Here is a 20643-nt window from a genome sequence, read left to right as displayed (position 1 = left end):
GGTTCCCTGCGGTTCAAATCCTTTCCACAGAACAATGAGGAGGGAATTTACGTTCTGCCCATTAAAGCACATTGAACGGGCCTGAAGGGTTTTCGTGCGCTGAAGGTATTGACTTCCCCCGCCGCCCATTGGACGAGATTTAGAGAGTCGCCACTTGATGTCGCGGGCTTCCGCCCAGACCCTACATGACTGATGTTTTTCTGTCTCTCTCTGGGTGACGGCTTATAGACGAGAGCGCTTTTTTTGTCTCCGTACGCCTCTCAGACACAACACGGCTTTACGCTCTCGACAGCAAAGTGCACGACATAAAACCAAACAATGTGACTGAGGTCACACACCTGCGCCCCCAGAGACCTGATGCAGGTGTTTTCATGTTTGTTTAATCCTTTTCTTCTGTTGATGTTAATGCTTTCTACGTTTATTTATTCGGAATCTCCACATCGTCCTGAAAGAAATAGACAAAAAAAAATTGTACTAGTTTTGTCATTGCTCAAATTTTGCTCTTTCATTGCTTGGTTGTGTTTTACTACAAGATATATAATAGTTGAGATTAAAGATACAAAATGAATGATCATTTTGAAAACATTTAGGAGACACAAGCTTATATTGAGATCTCTGAATGTTGATTGTATAAAACACAGGTCGAGATCTCATTTAAAACTCACGGAGCTGAAAGCTTGAGTCAGTTTTACTGAAAAATAATGTTTTGCTCAATTTAATCTCAGCTATACAGTATATTTATGCTCATCTCTGATCTTTGTGCTAATGAAAGACTACAGATCTACATTCACATGAATAAACTTAAATCTTCATGCTATAGTAAATCCAGCCATTAAACTATAAGGATTTTTTTTCTCGGCCTTTTGGTGGAGTGCCTGGACATTACTGAGAGGTGACGAACGGAAATCCACACAAAACCTTTAGATGCCTGTGTTGTCAAGTGGACTAAAGGCGTTGAGCTGAAGCCTCATTTGACGTACATTTCACATTTGATGATGTGCGTTTGCAACACGCTTGATCATCAAACTGAGCTGTTGTGAGTCAAGCAGCATAACTGGAAATGTTAGACGGGTGCGACAACTGGTTTAAGGTTGTTATTCAGGGACGTCCGTTTGTTGATCAAGTACAAAGCACAACTGGGATCACAAACCAGCAGAAGTACACCTGTGCCGGCCGACCGCACCCACTGTCAGTTTGTGTGAGACACACAACCATTGATTCATGAAGACAAATGGAGGTCACAAAGATGTGAGATTTGTGTGTGTGTTGTGGTCACCGGGACGGTACATTTGTGAAGTGATCTTTAAAACTTGAAAAAACGTATACATTAAGATTTAAATGTGTGCTGATTTTAGAAACGGTGCCAAAATGATTTTATTACCGGGTTGTAGATCTGAGTGTTCAAAGTCACAGAATGTTCCTACATGATAAATAAATAATTGATTCTCTTGAACACTCTTAAAAATAAAAAACATTATTTACATTGAAGCGCTTTTTTGGGTTCCACAAAGAAGCATCTTTTTCTTGCCTTTATATAATCTGAAGGTAAGAAAGAGATGCTTCTTTGAAGAACCTTTGACTGAATACTTCTTTGTGGAACCAAGAAAAAGGATGGAACCATTTAGACAAAAAAAGCGCTTCTATGGCATCGAAGCACCTCTCCTTTTAAAAATGTAATGGACGTAACACACCACACAGAACAACAAAAGCACTTCTCAAATATTTTAATCAGGCTCAGTTTGCAACCTCTTACAATTTGTTAAAATAATATTACAAACAAAAACAAGAAAAAAGGAAACTACCAAAAAAATAAGCATTTACAAAAATATGACTCAAACCTCGACCAAAACCCCATTTTTAATTTCCAAAGGAAAAAGCTTGAAATAAGTTAGTTTTAATTTTCTCAGTGTTTTTACAGTTATGTACACAGGTACATCATTTGCACAAATACACAGGCAGTGTACATTGTTCAAATATTAATATTTACTTTCTCTATAAATACAGTTATGCATCCGTTTCACCACAGATCTATTGATAGAGTTTTTTTTAACATGCTAACGGCTCCACACACACACACACACACACACACACACACAAAACAAAACCAAGGGTGATTGAGTTGAACAAAGCGAAATGAAAACGGAAAAAGAAACCAAAGTAAATCAGTGGAAAATCTCACTCAAAAGAAAGATGATGAACAGAGAAATAATAATTTAAGAGAGGCCGAGGCCTCTGGAAGTGCCTGACATTAATACTGCTCAATGCTACAAGGTTTGACCTCAGAACTTTGACCTTTTCAATGATCTGGGAAGGAAAACCAAAGGTCGATGTACCTCTCTGAAAAACGTTTAGCTGTGAAGAGACACACTGCCTTCCACACTGAAAAAAATATCATATAAACAGCATTTTGGAAATAGTCTACACGCGGCTCTTCAAGTCAAACCAAAAACTCACACCTTCTCCAAGAAAAAAAACAAAATAATTTCCAACATAATAGTAATTATGTGCTACATACGAAAAGAAACAAATATATAATTATATACACAGGTAGTAAGAAAAAAATGGGCAAAAAAGTTTTTCTGAACCTATTTGCACACTGCTACATAGACTGCTTGAGACGCAGCGGCTTCGAGTGCCACACGTGTAGTGTTTCAGTGCTCACAAACACACACAAACACACTCCCGTCCATGGGTTTCTGCTTTCCTTCCACACGCTCCTCTGGGTCTCCAACACACTCGCTCATGAAGCACTGACATCTTCAAACCGACGACGACATCTTCAGCCCTGCCACGAGACACAAGAGAGAATCAGTGAGACACAAAACACATGAAAACTACACAACATTGTTCTTAAATTAAAAAAAAACACACATGTTTATCTATACACACACAAACAAAATGCATTTCATTTTGATGGTTGTGGAGAAAACTGCACACCTTTGTGAAGCAATGCTGAAAAACACTCCTACTCCAATTTATTTTTAATTTACTGTATATATTTACTTTATTCCTAAGTGGTATTCCTATAGGATTTGCTTTGACAATATCACCAACAAACCTGTCATCTAACACACAAATAAAAGGATACGAGTGATTCAATTACACCACAAACCAGACATGACACACAACAACCGGCAAAAAACCTGAGAGAATCTAAACACAAACCAAAACAGCTTCGTTCGGTTCGCGCGCTTACAAATGCGTTTATTTGCTCATTGAAAATGTGTCTTGACGTAACGAAAACACACGGCACATTTTGATTTGATACACCACCACCTGTTCGCAGTGTTGCCGTGCGATTTCTAAATGTGTGTGTTTTTATGAAACGAAATGCTGGCCTTTGTTTTGGAATGGTGGCTCAGGTGTAAACATCGCAGACTTGCTGACGTGTAACGTGTTTTTAACTCGAAAGGAAACTCGAGCTCTCGTAGTAAGCGCGCACCACATTAACCCTTTCACTCGCTTCAGCCTTTAACAGCATAAATCAGACAAACATTTGCTTCCATATCATAACACTGCTTACTGGACACGAAACCTTCATTATTAACTCGTAACTTTACAGCTTTTCAATAAAATGTTTTGACATTTAATAGTAAAGGCAGTTTTGACATCTATACCTTCTAGGTAAGGACTTTTGTAAGTTTGCAGCTCTTATAAGCCGTGTGTTAGGATGCAGAATAAAACTGAACAAAGACTTGTTGCTCACCTCGCTGTTGTTTATGTGGTTGTCGGGCTTGGGTGTCTCCGGGGTTTTTGGGGTTTTCTGGGCGTCCGGGTCACTTCATCCACACAGATGTGTGCGCGTTTACTGTGACACGACGAGTCTGAAACAAACCAAACCAAACACATTTACGATCTGTAACTTTTACACGCTTTAAAATAATACTGCTATTCATATGCCAGCTGATTCTTACGGCCGCTGTAACTTTTCTTTCAGTTGCTCAAACTGCGCGTAAATGTTCAAATAATAGTTGCGTGTCATGAATTGCTGCGTTTTCAGATTCGCGTAAAGATGTGCGCGCTTTTATTTGGGCAACACTCTGTTACGTCTCTTATGATAGGCTATCCATCACATTGTTGATTCACAAACACGATGTCAAGCGCCGGACAGAAAGACAAAAACACGCACCGAGGCAGGAGGGTCTTTTCTTCTGATCTCCGGGTGATTCGGGCGTCTCCGCGGTCTCCTCCGTCACCAGACAGTCGTGATTCCCATTTAAATCCACATTAATATCGTTGTGATTATTCCCGGGCGAGCAAATATTAACACTGGAGCCCTTTCTCCGCGCCGACCTGCTGTAGAATCCGGGCACCGCGCTGATGTCCAGCGCTTCCCAACGGAACCGCCCGCCGGTTCGCGGCGTGTGCGCGGAGAAGTCAAAGTTCCACGCGTCCGCCGCCGCGTCCTCCGTCGCCTTCATGTGACGCTGGAAATCCATCTTTAACTCTTCGTGATCCACCGGTCCGAACAGGTTTCGACACGCCGACGGCTTGGGCTGATCGGACAGCCGCGCTCCCATGCGCTCCAGCGTCGGGCTGGCGCTAGACAGGCGCACGTCGGACATCTTTCGGGTGTTATCGTCGCCAAACAAACCGAACCCAACAGCTGTTCACTCCTGATTCAACGCGATCCGAGAACGAAGAACGCAAACGTGAGTGTCGCTCCGGGCGCGCCGCATGAGCAGAAAGACACGGACGCGCGAGGGGCGTCAAAATAAAAGCAGCGCTCGTGTCAACTGTGCGTCGTAGTAAAAAAGGGGAAGAGAAATAACAAGGCGAGGCTTTCCACGCCCAATATGGCGATGAAGGGGGACAGAGATCGAAAAAAACGCGTGATTGACACAAAGGGCTCTTTAAACGCGACGGAGAACGCAGCTGATTGGTGGATCTGAGATCCACCTTCTTTAACCCCCCCCCCCCACTCACTCGCAGTCACACACATGAGAAAACAAAAATCAACAAACACATTCGTAGAGACTCCGAATCATTTTAATGAATGAATCGGTTCATCTGAACGGATTACTTTCCAGTCGGTTCACACAGTATGATTCACCAATTCTTTTAGCACAACAATTCTTGTAGAATGCTTGCATGGTATTTTATGTGCTCGTAAACAAACATGCATCATTTCTTCATTAAAATGCTGTTGATATAGTTGCTTTGACTACGTTATAAATGTTATAGGTGTATCACGTGGGTGCTTCAAATCTTTGTCAGATAAATCTGATGACTCTGGAAAAGGGTTTTCATTAATGATTCCCATATGTCAGCCCAAAATAAAGTTTGCTTACAGTAGGAGTGATTCACATAAGCTTTCCGAATCGTTAAAAAAGAACCGGTTCAAAGAATCTCAAAACTCATGAAAGATTCATGCTGACACAGAATTGAAGAACGTAGAAAATCAACGTTCCGAGTTTTTGAACAAAGAAAAAAGGGAGTAATGAGTTCAGTCAGTGTGAATAAAGGTTGCTTAATATTCATCGTGAAACTGAAACTAAAATACATGCAATGAAATGGAAAGATTGCAGGGAAATTTCCGCTTTTTATCGTGTAATTTCTAGTTTCGGACTTAGTTTTACTGTCACCGTATAATGTTATAATGTATATATATGTATGTATAATATATATATAACTATGTATAATCCCCAATCAGATTCACTTTTACAAACAGATCATTGTCGTGGCCTTTATCGAGGGCCCAAATCCATTAAAAACAGCGTGTTGTTCAAAACTCATTGATGGAAGATTTAGTCATGTTAAATCTGAAAGGTCTTTACAATGACATTTAAAAATGTGAGATCACAGTGCTGTTGGTTTTAAAAGTACATTCAAGTCTGACACCTTTTATAGAGGACGATCTGAAGACGATGTTCAAATGAATCAAACTCTGAAATAAAAATGTGGAAGTGCAAGAAGTGACATTGCGACTATGATGTTCCTAGAAGTGAGAAACAAACAGCTAAAACAGTTCCAGGAACAGTCAGAGACTTTGACTTCTTTTACCGTATTCTGACAACAGAAGTGTAAACTTTATGCACATTTTACACCTAATTTAAATACATACATTTTTGTGTTTGAAACGTTAATAAGCTAATATTGTACATTTTTAACTAATATCGACAGACTCATCACTTCTTTTGCTTTTTTAATACATCTTTCTACTATAAATCTAAATCATAGGCCCGGTTTCACAGACGAGGCTTAAGGCTAGTCTCAGACTAACATGAATGTGTGACCTGTCTTAACTGAATAGAACTTGCCCAGAAATATATCAGTGCCATTGTTTCGTCTCAAGACGCACACCTCAATTTATTATTCCAAGACATTTTTATAAAAACGACATAAATATTCATTTATCTATTCATTCACTAATTCAACTAAGACATCGTCCTGTAAACTGGGCCGTAATATGATATATTTAATTGAAGAGTTGGGAGTTTTCCAGTGTGAATTTGAATCAAGAACACATTCACACTCGCATCATCAAGACATGTCATTTGTCCGAATGAAAGCGGTCAAGACTGTTCTCATGTCTTTGATATAACCCACAGACTGTAAATACAACCATCCCTGAGGTGTTTCTCAAACGAAAAATCAATTCAACATAAAATTTCCAAGTCTTTGATGAAATGAGAACAGGTTCTAAATAAAAACAGACCTCTACTGACAACTGCTGGAGAACTTCAGAATTACACGACTGTTTTATTATTAATGTCATATTAAACACAGCATCCACTGGAAAACTCAAGTGCGCATTGATTATTTCACATTCTGGACACATTTCTGGATGGATGGATGTCTGGAAGGCATCGGTGGACCGGACGATGGTTAATAAATCACATACTGAGCCACTTGAGGATGTAAAAGTTCCTCTTGCCCACTCGGATCAGACTGAGTCCATTCGCCAGGATGTGCTGACCCGGAATCAGAATCTGCTCTGGGTTTACTGCCCTCTGGTGGTTCATCCAAACACCACCATCCTGTATCATCTGATACCTAAAACGACACGAATAAACACAAACCATAGTCTTAAAATAAATGAATTTGTGTTTTTGTTGCGTTGTGTCTTGAAATACTAAATAAACATTTAAACACAAAAAATAACAAGAGCTGTATTCATTTTTCTGTAAAACATATGAAAGCTATAAAAAAATGTAGACTATTATGACCAAGTTTTCTTAAGTAATGAAAAAGTAACAAATAACATTTTTCTGAAATCACACAGACCGTAAAAATAAGCAATACAAAATAACGTTACCTAAAAAGTAACAATTTGTTTTTTCATGTTTTTATTGTCATACAAGGTGTCCTACTCTCCTTTGTATTTATTCACTGTGTCAATGTTTGTATAAAAAATATATATAGTTATAAAAAATAATAATTTTTGTAAAAAAAAAAAACTGTCATGAGATAAGTCTGTAGTGAGATGATGATGTAATGAAAGAGTGAGGCGTCTCTTACCCGCGGGGACCCTCAGGAATGGCTTCTGCCCTCCTGCAGGCGTCTAATACAGTCGATCCCGGATCCAGAAAAACCTCCTGAAACGGAGCCTCTCGGAACAGCTCCTGTAATTCCACGTCACTCATCTGTTCCAGAGCCTGAATATCACTGTGATAAAAAGCGTCTGTGCATCTGTGTACGCGCAAATAAAATATTAAAACTGACAATAGAGCAACAAGACCTTAAACGTTTAATTCAATCTGACGTCCGTAACATGATGACATACGAGTTCAAAACAACTCCTGCATGAAGTGAATGAAAGCAAACAGGGTACATGTCCGGTTTGGGTTTTCACTTGATCTGAACATCAGCACTTGCCTCTTGGCACTTTCCAGACCCTCTTTACCGTGGACCAGTTTGGTGACCTCAGCGGCCAGACGTTTGTGAGCGGTCCGCTTGCCCGGCTCTCGTCTCTGCTGTTCCATAACCTTCTGCACTTCAGCCAGCGGTAGAAAAGTGAACAATTTAAGATACCTGCGGGATAACATGGGTTTATATCAAAATCAGGGCGATGGATAACGGAACAGAAAACTATTCACACAGAGAATACTGCTCATCTCTATTATAAACAAATGTAAAACAACAGTCGACATTTCTAAAGAATTGAAGCCTTTCATGTTTATTAAAACAGGAAGTCAAATCACTACCCAGAACTGTGAATGAGACTTTCAGTAAATACAAACTGTGGGCTATTTTGTGAGTAATGAAGTCGTATGGGTGTGTAATCGACTTTGTTTGCATTATTAAATGTCTCACCCCTCTACGCTGTTATCGGGCAGGCGGAGGAAGTATTGGTAGAACTCAAAGGGCGATGTTTTATCTCTGCTCAGCCAGACAGCGTTACCAGCCGTCTTCCCCAGTTTATCTCCCACTGAGCTGGTCACCAGAGGAATGGTCAAACCGTACACGTCCTCCCCTGTCTTTCTACATCAGAAAATAAATAAAAAAAACCATCAGACCGCATCCACACGTGAAGGCCAGAGAGAAGAGATTCATATTCAGCTTAGACACATTATTTTTGCAAGTTTGAAAAAGTACAGTTCACCCAAAAATGAAACTTCTGTCATCATTTACTCACCCTCAGATTGTTCCAAACCTGTATACATGTTCTGCTAAACACAAAGGAAGATATTTGTAAGAATGTCAGTAACCAAACAGATCTCATCCCCCATTGACTCCCATAGTATTTATTTCCCCTACTATGGCAGTAAATGGGAGATGAGATCTGTTTAGTTTCTGACATTCTTACAAATATCTTCCTTTGTGTTTCGCAGAACAAAGACACGAATACAGGTTTGGGTGAGTAAATGCTGACAGAATTTTCATTTTTACGTGAACTGTCCCTTTAAATTATAACACTGGCCATCACAGTATTTATTACACACACGATGTTTCTTGCACCGTAACTAGACCGCAGTAAACGTGCATGACGTCATACTTGTGTATGAACTCGTGGCCGCTCATGACGTTTCCCAGCTGATCGGTTCCGCCCAGTTGGATCCTGCAGCCGTGCAGCTGGTGCAGATGATAGAAGTCAAAGGCCTGGAAGAGCTGATAAGAGAACTCAGCGTAGCTCATGCCGTCTGCGCTGCGCAGTCGCGTCTGCACGCTGTGTCTGCTGAGCATCGTGCCCATCCGGAAGTACCTGCCCACCTCCGATAAAAACTCCACCACCTGTCTGTCCTTATACCAGCTCGAGTTGTTCAACACAGTCACCCGACCCAGTCTGCTCGGGTCTGAGCTGAAATAAAGCTCGTGGTTGGTGAAGATCCGCTGGAGGTCCTCCAGGATCCCGCGGGCGTTGCGCTCCACCGTGGCCGGGCAGAGTCGCTCTCTCTCGGCCGTCTTCCCGCTCGGGTCGCCGATCCGCGCCGTGGCTCCGCCGAGGAGCGCGATAATGTCATGACCCGCGTCTCTGAAGTGCAGCAGGCCGATGATGGCGAGCAGGTTGCCGGCGTGCAGGCTGTCCGCTGTCGGGTCGAAGCCGCAGTAGACGGTCTGCGGGCCGGACCGGAGCAGATCCGGTAACTCGACCTGAGCCGCTTTCTCCGGGAACGCCTCCTTCAGAATGCCCCGGTTATATAGGGTCGAGAGGAGTCCGGTTCGTGTGGATGCGGAAGTGTGAAATAAAACTCTCAGATAAGAAGTTAAAGTGGTCTTTCTGTATAGGAAGTGTGATTTCAATAGACTAACACTGCAGCATGACCGCGCAATGGGCGCCGCCATGTTGGAAGGCGGTGAAGGAGGCGGTTAGGCTCTCCTTTATCCTAAATGTGTGCTCTCACTGAGCGTGTGCGTGTGTGTGTGTGTTTGTTGTGTGTGTGTGCATGTGCATGCGCATCCGTGTGTGTGTCTGTGTCTGTGTGTGTTGGTGCGTGTGCGTGTTGTGTGTGTGGAGTGTTTTGTGTGTGGGTGTGTCTGTCTTCTGTGTTTTCAAACTTTTCTTGTTTTTGCAGGTACAACTTTGATTGTTTTGCTTGTAGTCAATGTGTCTCATGTGCAGCTGCTTTGTAACAATGAAAATTGTAAAAGCGCTATATAAATAAAGTTGAGTTGAGTTGATGAGAAATAAATGCCGCCACCGTGTGGCTTAATGTGGAACTACAGCTACACGAAGCGGACAGGCAGAAATCAAGAATAAAATGTTTAGCCTTTTCAGTGTTTTACAAACAGAAATCATAAATTGAATATTTTACAATTTCCATATGTTACGATTTAAAATCTCAATTTAAAAGTGTTTTTCTCACTAGCAGATCCGCAATCTGTCCCAGATTTGGCTCTAAATTAAATCGTTTTGTCTTTGAGATGTTGCTGCACTAAAATACAGAGTAGTTTTAATCAGTTAATGAGTGTTTTTATCACTTTTCCTTAATATTTTGTCTTATTTATGTGTAAAATCTAAATTGAAGTCGTTGAGTCGATACAAAATAATATATTTCTACATGTATTCGTACCACTGGGGGGCGCTACACATCGTCTTATGTTGCGCAACAAGTCATCTTGGGTGCCACAGGTTGTCTTCTGTTCTTTACACATTTTTTTCTGCAGTGTTTGGACTTCATAAATAAAGACTAAAAGAAAAGCACAATTCTTGAGTTTACAATGATTTTTTATTCTAGGACAGGACAAACATTTGTCTATAGTTACGAAACCATCATAAAACAAACGTCCTTTTGTGCAGCATTATATTAATAATCAATAGCTAATACAAAGATGTGCTTCTTAAAATCAAGCATTTATTAGAAAGGATGCTGTCGAAGGCAGAGCAGTATTTCACTGTGACCTGAGCTATAGGGACTATGGGAAGACCAACACACCATTCCCTGATACAAAACCATTCAAATCCCTTCTACCTATAAACTGCTAAGTGTCATTATTTTAAAAAAAAACAATCAAACGATCTTAATATGAGAAATAAAACAATACTTCATGCACAGGCATACATTTGCTCATATTCTGACAGATTATTTAGGACTGGGTAATGAGAACATTTAGTACTACAAAATGATGTGGATGCAAGTACGTTTTTAGAAACACCCAATTGTTCACTTTAAAACAAATAGTATTTATAATTATATATGACTGTGCTGCAACGTCATTCACCTTCATACACTTGCATTCTTCACGTAAGGCACAGGTGAAGGACAATGTTTAGAACAGCACACTGTCACACTTTATACACTTTATGCTATATAAAAAAGTATGCTGTGCTACTGTTTAAGCAGAATAAGTAAATATGAAATATACAACCAGAACAATATACCCCACAATGCAATGTGCCTAATTTGACCCCAAACAAACTGTCAGCCACAAATTAATATTCACGTTCCTGGTTGGCATTTCTACACAAAATTGGACCAAAAACGCACAATGAAGTTGATAACAGAACCCACCCACCGGATTACACCTGCAACAACGTCACATACGATAAACATTGCGTTCTGCATTCTGATGCACACACAAATGCAGTATACAACATATCATGTGCAGTATTTAGTATGTAGTGAGCAAGTATTTAGTTTCTCATAGAAAAGGTGAATTCAGTACATTCTGAGGGGGTTTGAGGTGTAAAAACACATTCACAGTAAACCGCAACAAAATCGGTGAACGTTAACATTAGAATATCAACTGAATAAAAACGACACTAACCGAGCAAGTAAAGTTAAGCAAACACGTGTGTTTTACTGCGTTAACTAACATGTAAAATGTCCTGACAGTGTGTCGAGAGACAGCAGGGAGTGCGCGGAGAGAACGTTCGGCTTGATTTATATCACATGGCAGTCGTCGATCATCTACATGATGAAAATGTCCATGAGTATCTTCACACCTGAGACCACAAAAACATTACAGTACATCAAGGCAACCAGGAGACACAGATCATTTGATCAAAACTCAGTGTGATTGGTCAAGATCCCGCAGGATCAGATGTTCTTGTTTTCCAGAAACATCTTGCTTTATGGCACTTGCTTCAGAACACATTGAAGTTGAAATATGACATGGCCACGTCTCAGTTTTGAATCTCACAACGATTCAAGAACCTCGCCGTTCATGTTTGGAGATTCTCAGATTAGGAATATTGTTCTAGGATCAGTGCGTATCCCTCAAACCTTCCCCGACGACAGGAGAAAAAGGTCAAATCACATCTCAAACAATGTTTATAGATAAATCGATTTGTGCATGGGTTCGGAGAATCGTAATGGAATGTGGAAATATTGCATTTCCATGACAACTGGGTTGCTCTGTCTCCATTTCCACATTGCACCGCATTAAACTCTTTAACAATATCTGATATATATATATATATATGTCTATTAATAAAGATACCTTTGCTTTAGTATAAAAAGACAATGTCATCATAATCCTGTCTAGTGCACACTACCTAGACAACATCTGAGCTGGTATAAAGCGTTCATCAAAACCGGCCTACAAAGCGGCAAGCGGCCACTATTTACAGGGTTACAAAACTACATCGATTCCAGTAAAAACCAAAATATACTTTAGTGCAGGAACGAAAGATTCGCTGACGTCCATTCAACGTGTTAAACCGCATTCACACTCGCAAGTGACCCGTTCATTCATTTTCAATGACACTGGATGCTGGATCGGATCAAACGTGGTGATGTAATGAAAACTAAGCGAAAGATGCCTTTAGTGTGACCATCCAAAACTCCAAAACAAAGTCAACGTGTGTCTGGACTGTATAAGGAACTAAAGATGTTGAATATAAAAGAGAGAAAGCGATTGAGTTATTTTTCATTTCGTTTCACACCCCAGACACTATACTTCTGTAAGTCGAGCGAGTGTGTCAGTAATATAAAAAAATAAAGTACACAATTCTGCAGATTTATACAGAATTAAAGTTCACTCCGCCTCGTTCTCACTCATTTCTTCACAAAATATTTTGATTTCAGATTTCAATCAATCAAAATCGAGCAGAATTTCAGTGTAGATTTCTGTCTAGGTCTGATAATGACGTATTGACCTGCTCTTACAGATCCGGGCTTTGCATTTACTGCGCTTGCACTGATGGACTAAATGGCATGCTAGCACGTGAAGGTGAAATCTCATTGGTCTGAATCTCACTCCACTGATTTGCTGCGATTTTGTTCATGTCACGTCGCATCTGTTACAAACACAGATCTGAGAACTAAGGTTGAAATCAAAAGACTAGAAACCGCTCAAGGCATCGAAATTGTGTTGTCTGCCCAGTGCTTGTGATACAAAACAAAAACACGTTTTCCTTTCGTACCTTCGTTCCCTGTAGAGTAAAAAGCAGTTTCACTAGTTTCTGTGGAAGTCACTTGGGTGGTCGTGCTGCGTGCTAATACAAAAGTGATATTGCTGCATGAAGACGTGTTTTCTATTCACAGTTTCTGGCCCGAGCGTTATAAAACATCTCCAGAGAAAACCTTACTAAACCACAGGTCAAGTTTCTATTGGCATTGTCTGAATGTTCACCAACACACGAGCCGATCGGTTTAACTTAACAATGTTTGGAGAACGCAAACGTCGCCTTTTTCCCGACATGCTTTTTACCCAGAATCCCGCATCCTGGGAAGCGTGGTTAGCGTGTCTGGAGGCAGCGTGTCTCTCTTTTAGAAATGTAGGAGAAGAAGAGTCAGTACATGTCTCTGTAGATCTCCTGCAGTAAGGGATGCAATGACGTGTCCTCCGTCTTCTTGATCTCCTGCACCACGTGAGCGTGCTCGGTCACCAGCTGACGCAGATCCACCAGTTTCTGCAGGAGTTTGGGGAAGAGAAAGCTGTTGTCGGGATGGTTGCTCCTCAGATGCGTCTGAAGAACGTTGACGATGCTCTCCTGCATCCGCTCGATGTGTGGGACGTTCACCAGACCGGGACGATCTACAGACACGGCATGAGTGAGAAAATGAGCTCGTTACAATACAAATCACATTTCAATGCTTCTTCTGTGTTCACACCTCCACAACAGATGATGGCAGCGACGAACAACGCCAGATCGCTGTCGTCCAGCTCGAGGGAGTTGAACTTCCTGGCGAACTGAAACTTGGGCTCCATCATGTCGCTGAACGGCCGTCGTAAGCTCTTGAGAAACTCTCTGGTGATGAAGCCGCTGCCGTACGCCACCAGCAGACCGTCTTTATTCATGCAGGACGCCAACATCGCGAAAAGTGCCTCGTGAACGCCGTACTTCAACAGCGTCACCTGACGGAGAACAAAATCACCATTCAAACGTTTTTGAATCTCTATAAACTGCTCTAAAAAAAGCAGAATTTGGCATTTTTAAGCATCTTGACACGGACAAGGCATACATTGATTTCTGGGTGTATTTTAACAGACCTGGTCGTTCAGGTCCAGGTCAGAGAAGCCCGGCACAGACTTGGCGAATTCCGTCAGCTCTGTGACCGTCTCCACCGATGTGCACTGACAGCAGTGGAATATTCGCACCTCAGCGTCTTTATTCAGCAGACCGCCGGAGGAGCCCATCATCTTCGCCACAAACGTCTGTTCGGCCAGCTGAAGCGTCTCCATGTCGTGAATGACAAACGGCTGGACACACAGATGAGAATGACTTTAGAAATGTTACACGCTATTGCTAAGAGGCTACTCTTCATAGCTAGGGAGATAGTAGATGTGATGAGAAATGTCTGAGTCACAAACTCTAATGACAGACACATTTCTGACTCTGAGAGAGAGAGAGAGAGAGAGAGAGAGAGAGAGAGAGAGAGAGAGAGAGAGAGAGAGAGCAATGAAAGACAGCTGCTCATGTCCCGTCGAGCTCACAGTAAGAGAATGTGCTCATGAGTGGAAAAAACACTCAACACCAGATGCATGCTGGGAAACATGTTTGAGAATCTTTGTTGACTTATGTTCACACCCGACAGCCTCATTCTGTAACCCTTGGGTCATAATATGGGTCACATTTGTTTTATATTCATCTTCTTTAAACTGTGAGTGCTGTGACGTTGTGTCTGGTTGTTAGGGCGCTGTGGCTGGTTGCTTACTGTATGAAGTCCAGTAAACTCAAATAAACCTTTTAGTCTAGTTTCCTCTTATCCAGACCTCCTAAACTACTTGCTTATACAGCAGTTGACACTGGACATTAAACAAGCATCCAATAATAATCACCTGTATTAAATAATGCATATTTTTTGGGATGTAACGATTCACTGTGAGCCGGCTGATAATCGATTATAATATGTGAGGATTCAAGCCGGTTGAGATGTTGTTTGAATGGCAGTACATGTTTTGAACAGCAGGGGCCGCTGTGTTCACTGCAAACTTGGAAAACGTGGATTTGCGGATATTTCTTAAATGTAAAAAATCCAAGACAAGCACAAAGTCTTGGTTTGTTTATTTTAAAGAGACTTTTGTATTATTCAATTTTTATTTGATTGGGAATTTGTTTTAAAATTGCAGTTTAGTTTTGTTATTTGACACAAAATATATTTTTATTTTACAAAGAACTGTGCAGCATTTGAGAAGCAATAATAAAAGGGCAGTTGTTCATCAACTCATTTTGTACAAATCAATCGTGAATGAATGGTGAGATCAGTATGGTGAATCACATCACATCGTGAGCTAAATGAATCGTTACATCCCTACATATTTTGGTCGTCACGGCCGCGTGGTCTTACCGGCGTGCTCGCCTTCCCCGTCAAGATGGTGCGTGCTTTGGATTTGTTCATGTTGAAGTTCTTCAGGTACGCCTCGTAGATCTGCTTGGCCAGAGTTTTCTGGTCGGCCACCTGAGGATCGTCCACCTCGCGCTCTCCGGTCAGAATCTCCGCCTTTAACCTCAACTTCTCCGACTGAGGCATTCGACCGAAGCGGATGGCTGTGGATGACAGAAGAACCTCAGGTGAGACGTGACAGTTCAGACAAAAACCACAATTTTATTCGCCCTCATGTGTCTGTAAATCTCTACGCAAGTCTTTCTTCAGTGCAACACGAAAGAAGATAGTTTGAGAAATGTCTCGGTGGTTTTGTGTTCATGCAATGGAAGTCAACGGAGTTCAGTGTGGTTTGACTATCAACGTTCTTCAAAATATCTCCTTTTTCTATTCTGCAGAAGAAAGAAACTCAGACATGACGGTGGTTTTGAGCACTGTTTACAGATGTGGACAGATTCTGATGTCTGGTGCTGTAGAAACTCACTCAGAGGAATTGAGAAACACGCATTTCAAACTGGACCGTGTTCAAATGGTGTCAACGGTGGGCATTCAATTGACTTTTCAACAGATTACAACAGAAAGCACATTTGTGCAATTTCTGAAGAGACAAAAGCTAGAGCGTCGTGAACACTTGATCTAAGCTGAGACAAGCGAGAACTCCATCAACTCTGTTTGGATTAAACTGGTGTGGATCTTTGGCTTTAATGTCTCGTTTGCCCGACACTACACAACTCTTCCCGGATCTGCTCATTTTACCCTCCGTGGCTCTGAGGGATGTGTATTTGTCCAGGTCATCCTCATATAGAGTTTCTGTGACGTCAGAGTCGGTCCAGCACATTCTGTGTGAGATGAGAGCTAGCCTGAGGGCTAGTCAGACTTTAAAAACAAGGCAATCTATGACAACAGACTCACAGTAAAGAGGTCAAAGGCAAACCAGCTTGTGTTTGCACCTGCTCATTCATTCAAGTTCAATTCTGTCATGTCCAAAACTGTGTGATCAAGTTCTATACGTACTTGTCATATTTGCACATCCTGTATAGACTGTACTTCACACCGTAAATAATCTCTGTAAAATTAGTGCAGATTTGATGCATTCTGTTATAAAACCAGGCCGTTCTATTAAGTGACATTTCTTCGCTTCTGTGTGTTGCAGAACACGCCGCTATTTTATCATTCTGAGCTCGTTGTCATTCTCGTGGCTCAGCATTGTCGCGGCTGTCACACGAAATGAACACGAGTTTTCTTCTGCAGAGCATCATATCAGGAGAGCAACATGATGCGCAACCAGTCCGCCTTATTTTTGGGGCAACTTGTTTGACGTCATCAGTACTACACGGTGAGCGTTTCATTGATTTTAAACACGTACGATAGTTCTGTCAGAGTTTACAGTGCAGAAGCGGTGTGGTGTCATTTGCCTGTCAAATTAGCGCTTTACAGCTTTAACACATTTGAACAGAAGTTCAGAAACATGAGAATGCACTTTATTAGCGCAGGTTAAAATCGCAATGCGCGGGAGCTTCAATGAGTCCGCGCACATGCGCAGCTTAAAGAGAACATTGCTTGTAGTATTTCTGTACCCATGCTTTACATTTTTAACAAAAAGTTGCCTGTGAGTAAACCGTAATTAGCGACCCCCTTGCAGTTCCACAGCGGACCCCCTATGGGCTGCGGACCCCCGGTTGAGGACCCCTGCTCTTAAGAGTTCTATTATTACATTTACTTTCATCTAGATTTTTATTTCTATACAGATTTCTGTTCTTACATTTCTATTGTTATGTTTTATTGTAACTATTTATTCTTGTTTTCTGCACTTTAATAATGCCTCTCTTCTATTATGTCTATTTAATTTGCAGTCTCAGGACGTGTTTACACTTGACTTCTTTTTTGACAAGAAAAAGTTGACAAAGTGCTTTCTTAGTAAAAAAAAAAAAATGCTGGCCGCGTTTGGTTATAAATAGCAGCCGAACGCCACAAAGCAGTGCACAAAGGCATCCCAGAGAAACGGATAGGCAGCGTAACGGAAGTCTATTTGAATACAAACAGAGAGAGCGTCTTTGCTATAACTAATCACATTTTTAAAAACTATAATACTAATTTCTCACTAGAAATGCAACTAGAAGTTGTTGAAACAAGTCAAAATTAAACTAGCATTTATACAAAACTATGCTCAAATGGGCGTTTCGGCCGCCATTTTTTTTTTCGAGCTTGAGCATTCTCGACCAATCACGTTCCTCGCATGTTGTTATGGAAACGACAGGTCTCTGTCATTGGTTAGCTGTGAAAAGGAGCTTGATGTAGGGCGTCTTTTTCAGAAAAGGTGAAACGCTCAGGACGTTTTTTGAAAACACGGTTTGCTCCATAGGATTATAATTTAAAACAGATGCAGCTTCGAAAAAGAAGTCAAGTCTGAACACGGCTATGTTCACACCAAACGCGAACAATCGCGTTCCACGCTCTTTATTACTCACGGGAAAAGTTCATTATTTTCGCATGAGTGACACAAAAAACATCACGCGACGGGGAGTGTCTTCTCGCGCCCGGACCCGTCATACAGCATACAGCAGGTGTCAATGAGCTCTTTGCGCGAATTTCTGGCTCGAGTTAAAATTTTTCAACTTGCGCGGAAGACGTACGGTAATCACGCTACCTGATTGGGGTCATTCGCATCGCCTGCCGCGAGTTCGCGTCTATTCACGTCTTTGCATTGACTTTGGATGTAATTTACTCGCGCTAATCGCTTAATACACGTTTGGTGTGAACCCAGCATCAAAATGAATCTAAACACATGGGTTTCCTTTAAGCAACGTTCTGGTAAAGTAAACATGTAAAATCCTAACCGTGATGTTGTTTATTCACATTTTGGTGACATAAGAAGCACCGCTCACCGTTGTGAGACATGCCCACCGACAGGCACTTCTGAAAGCGACAGTATTGGCACTTGTTCCGGTTCTTCTTCAGGATCTTACAGCGGCGTTCACACTTGTCGTACTCCAGTTTAAGGCGAATGGTCCGGCGGAAGAAACCCTGCCAGAAGAACACAAACAATCAATGACACACATCACTCGTGTCAAATATACGTATCTGCAGCGTTCTTTTTCAAGACAGTTTATTCTATTATGAAGTATGAAACCGGACAGAAAATGATGTACAAAATGCAAAGCAGACGCTTCTCTGGATAGTTTGGCAACACATTCATACGTCGTGTTCGTTCTGGCTTCCAGGCGTGGTGACAAACATTGAAAATAGAAACAGGGTTTGACAATCTTAGCCACGAGGAACACAACGCTAATTTTAGAACTGGACGGTACGACCAAAACCTTATATCATGCTCTCGCTGTATGAATCACAATAATGTTAGAAAAACACAAAAGAAAGTTATTTTTGCTGGAAAAGTTTTTCATTTTAATCTAAACTAAAACTTACCAGCGCCGAAAATGTTCTGATTCTGGGCAATTCCAACGTTAAGGACGTGACATAAAAACGCTCAGAGAATGAATTTGTTACAAATATATTGAACCATCTGTTTATATTTTACTATCAACAAGGGTTCAGAGTCTAAACATAAAAACATCAGTCTATGAACAAATTTTCTATTTAAAAAAAGGGAAATAAACATGTGTTATGGATGTGACAAAAAAAGGACGTGTTTTTTAGGAGACGACAAACTTTGTAGGATTTCTGTGAAATAAAATGCACAATCCTGAAGCAATAATACCTAATGAATGGAGAAGGGATGCCTCTTTATAGAACATAAAATAGTTATTTTATTTTCATGTGTCCATTTATGAGGAATATGTAGCGTTATGGATGTGACAATCCTGAAAACGGCTCTTACCTGACTATGAGAAATCATGCACTAAAAATAAAACAAATGCTTCACAAGTTTGAAGAGAGATCTCACATGGGTATTTGAACCACCAAATGTTAATATCTGTGCTGTGACCATAGTAAAAACCGCTGGTGAAAACTTAATTTTTTCATGGTAAGGTTGACATTTTCACGGAATTGCCCTTCTCTGTTATTGTTCTTTACAGTTGTTTATTTTCACGTTAATTTGTCTGAACCTGTTGTGTGTACATTTGATAAATGTGAATATTGAAGTTTTTTCTGTTTGTGTGTTTGTTTTAAAAGAAAGAATAAGACACGCAAAGAATAAAACACAATACCGTGATTACAACGCAAATCACGATAAACTGTGATAAATGATTCCGCAATTGCCGCAATATAAAACAGCCATTTTTTTTGTTAAATATAGCCAATAATGATCTTATTTTAGAAATGATATTTTATTTAAAAGCCTGAGTATATTATATTCAACACACACGCTTGTGAACACACAACAGCTAAATGCCTTATAGCCATGCAGAATATATTTACCGTGGTATGAGCGGTAAAAACACAAAAAGAGGGCCGTAAACGCATGAAATTCAGTGACTTGTGCAATCTAACTGAGTGATGGAGACAAGCAGCGAGCAGGAGCGCCTCATAAAAACCAGTTCATGTTGCTTCACTTCTGTTGAGCCATTCTGTCCCCAGAAACACTCCTGCAGTTTCGAAAGGGAGATCAGATGGAGCGATATGGAGCAGAGGAGGAGGAGAGGTTGAGATGAGGACATGACCGTTTGGGGTGTCCTCCCGATGGAGGAGAGCGAGTGAGCGGACACATCACCAGCATCAGATGTGACTACTGACAGACGTCTACTTCTGCTATTAATATCATACATGACATATACTTACACCTGAGCTGTAAACTTGTGTGTAAACCGTCTTAAAAGATAATAAATCAAAGATAAATGAGTATAACTAATCAATCAGGGCTGAAATGATCAAAATAAGGCAAATGTGCATATCGCAACTGGTTTGCAATAACTTAATTATTGGAATTTTATTCTTAAGTATTGTCTAAATTTTAGACGCATGCAGATAGCAGAGAGACTGTCGAGACAGAGAGAGTGACGCTTCCTTATCACAGAAATGATATGGACATTTG

General features: G+C 40.9%; 3 protein-coding genes across 3 annotated transcripts in view; all 3 read right to left on the bottom strand.

The window, feature by feature from the left end:
- Positions 1–1709: 1709 nt before the first annotated feature.
- cdkn1bb (cyclin dependent kinase inhibitor 1Bb) lies at positions 1710–4823 on the bottom strand. Its single transcript, XM_057329287.1, has 3 exons — positions 4130–4823; positions 3707–3824; positions 1710–2785 (listed from the first exon to the last, which is right to left on the bottom strand). The coding sequence occupies exons 1-2, from the start codon at positions 4563–4565 to the stop codon at positions 3718–3720; spliced, it is 543 nt and encodes a 180-aa protein (XP_057185270.1). The 5' UTR covers positions 4566–4823; the 3' UTR covers positions 1710–2785; positions 3707–3717.
- A 1859-nt stretch (positions 4824–6682) lies between these two features.
- yars2 (tyrosyl-tRNA synthetase 2, mitochondrial) lies at positions 6683–9778 on the bottom strand. The gene is made up of 5 exons (XM_057329283.1): positions 8939–9778; positions 8257–8424; positions 7819–7974; positions 7462–7632; positions 6683–6996 (listed from the first exon to the last, which is right to left on the bottom strand). Exons 1-5 carry the CDS (start codon positions 9724–9726, stop codon positions 6837–6839), a joined length of 1443 nt encoding a protein of 480 aa, XP_057185266.1. The 5' UTR covers positions 9727–9778; the 3' UTR covers positions 6683–6836.
- Positions 9779–10596: 818 nt separating this feature from the next.
- Positions 10597–20643, bottom strand: part of pparab (peroxisome proliferator-activated receptor alpha b) — a 72728-nt gene continuing 62681 nt past the window's right edge. Inside the window, exons 4-8 of the mRNA XM_057329284.1 lie at positions 18539–18677; positions 15618–15817; positions 14320–14529; positions 13941–14184; positions 10597–13863 (exon numbers count right to left, since the gene is read on the bottom strand). Coding sequence (XP_057185267.1) covers positions 13619–13863; positions 13941–14184; positions 14320–14529; positions 15618–15817; positions 18539–18677 — 1038 coding nt within the window. The 3' untranslated portion in view covers positions 10597–13618. The remainder of the gene's footprint in view (positions 13864–13940; positions 14185–14319; positions 14530–15617; positions 15818–18538; positions 18678–20643) is intronic.

Source organism: Triplophysa rosa, linkage group LG3 (assembly GCF_024868665.1).
Source record: "Triplophysa rosa linkage group LG3, Trosa_1v2, whole genome shotgun sequence".
NCBI classification, from domain to species: Eukaryota; Metazoa; Chordata; class Actinopteri; order Cypriniformes; family Nemacheilidae; genus Triplophysa; species Triplophysa rosa.
This window is presented reverse-complemented; position numbering and strand designations above follow the sequence as displayed.

Coding starts and splice junctions, on each gene's coding strand:
- cdkn1bb (XM_057329287.1), bottom strand. CDS start 4,565: ATGTCCGACGTGCGCCTGTCTAGCGCCAGCCCGACGCTGGAGCGCATG. Junction 3,825..4,129: donor GAAAAGACCCTCCTGCCTCG/GTGCGTGTTTTT, acceptor GGTTTGTTTCAG/ACTCGTCGTGTCACAGTAAA.
- yars2 (XM_057329283.1), bottom strand. CDS start 9,726: ATGGCGGCGCCCATTGCGCGGTCATGCTGCAGTGTTAGTCTATTGAAA. Junction 7,975..8,256: donor CCCGATAACAGCGTAGAGGG/GTGAGACATTTA, acceptor GTTATCCCGCAG/GTATCTTAAATTGTTCACTT. Junction 6,997..7,461: donor ATTCCTGAGGGTCCCCGCGG/GTAAGAGACGCC, acceptor GTGTCGTTTTAG/GTATCAGATGATACAGGATG.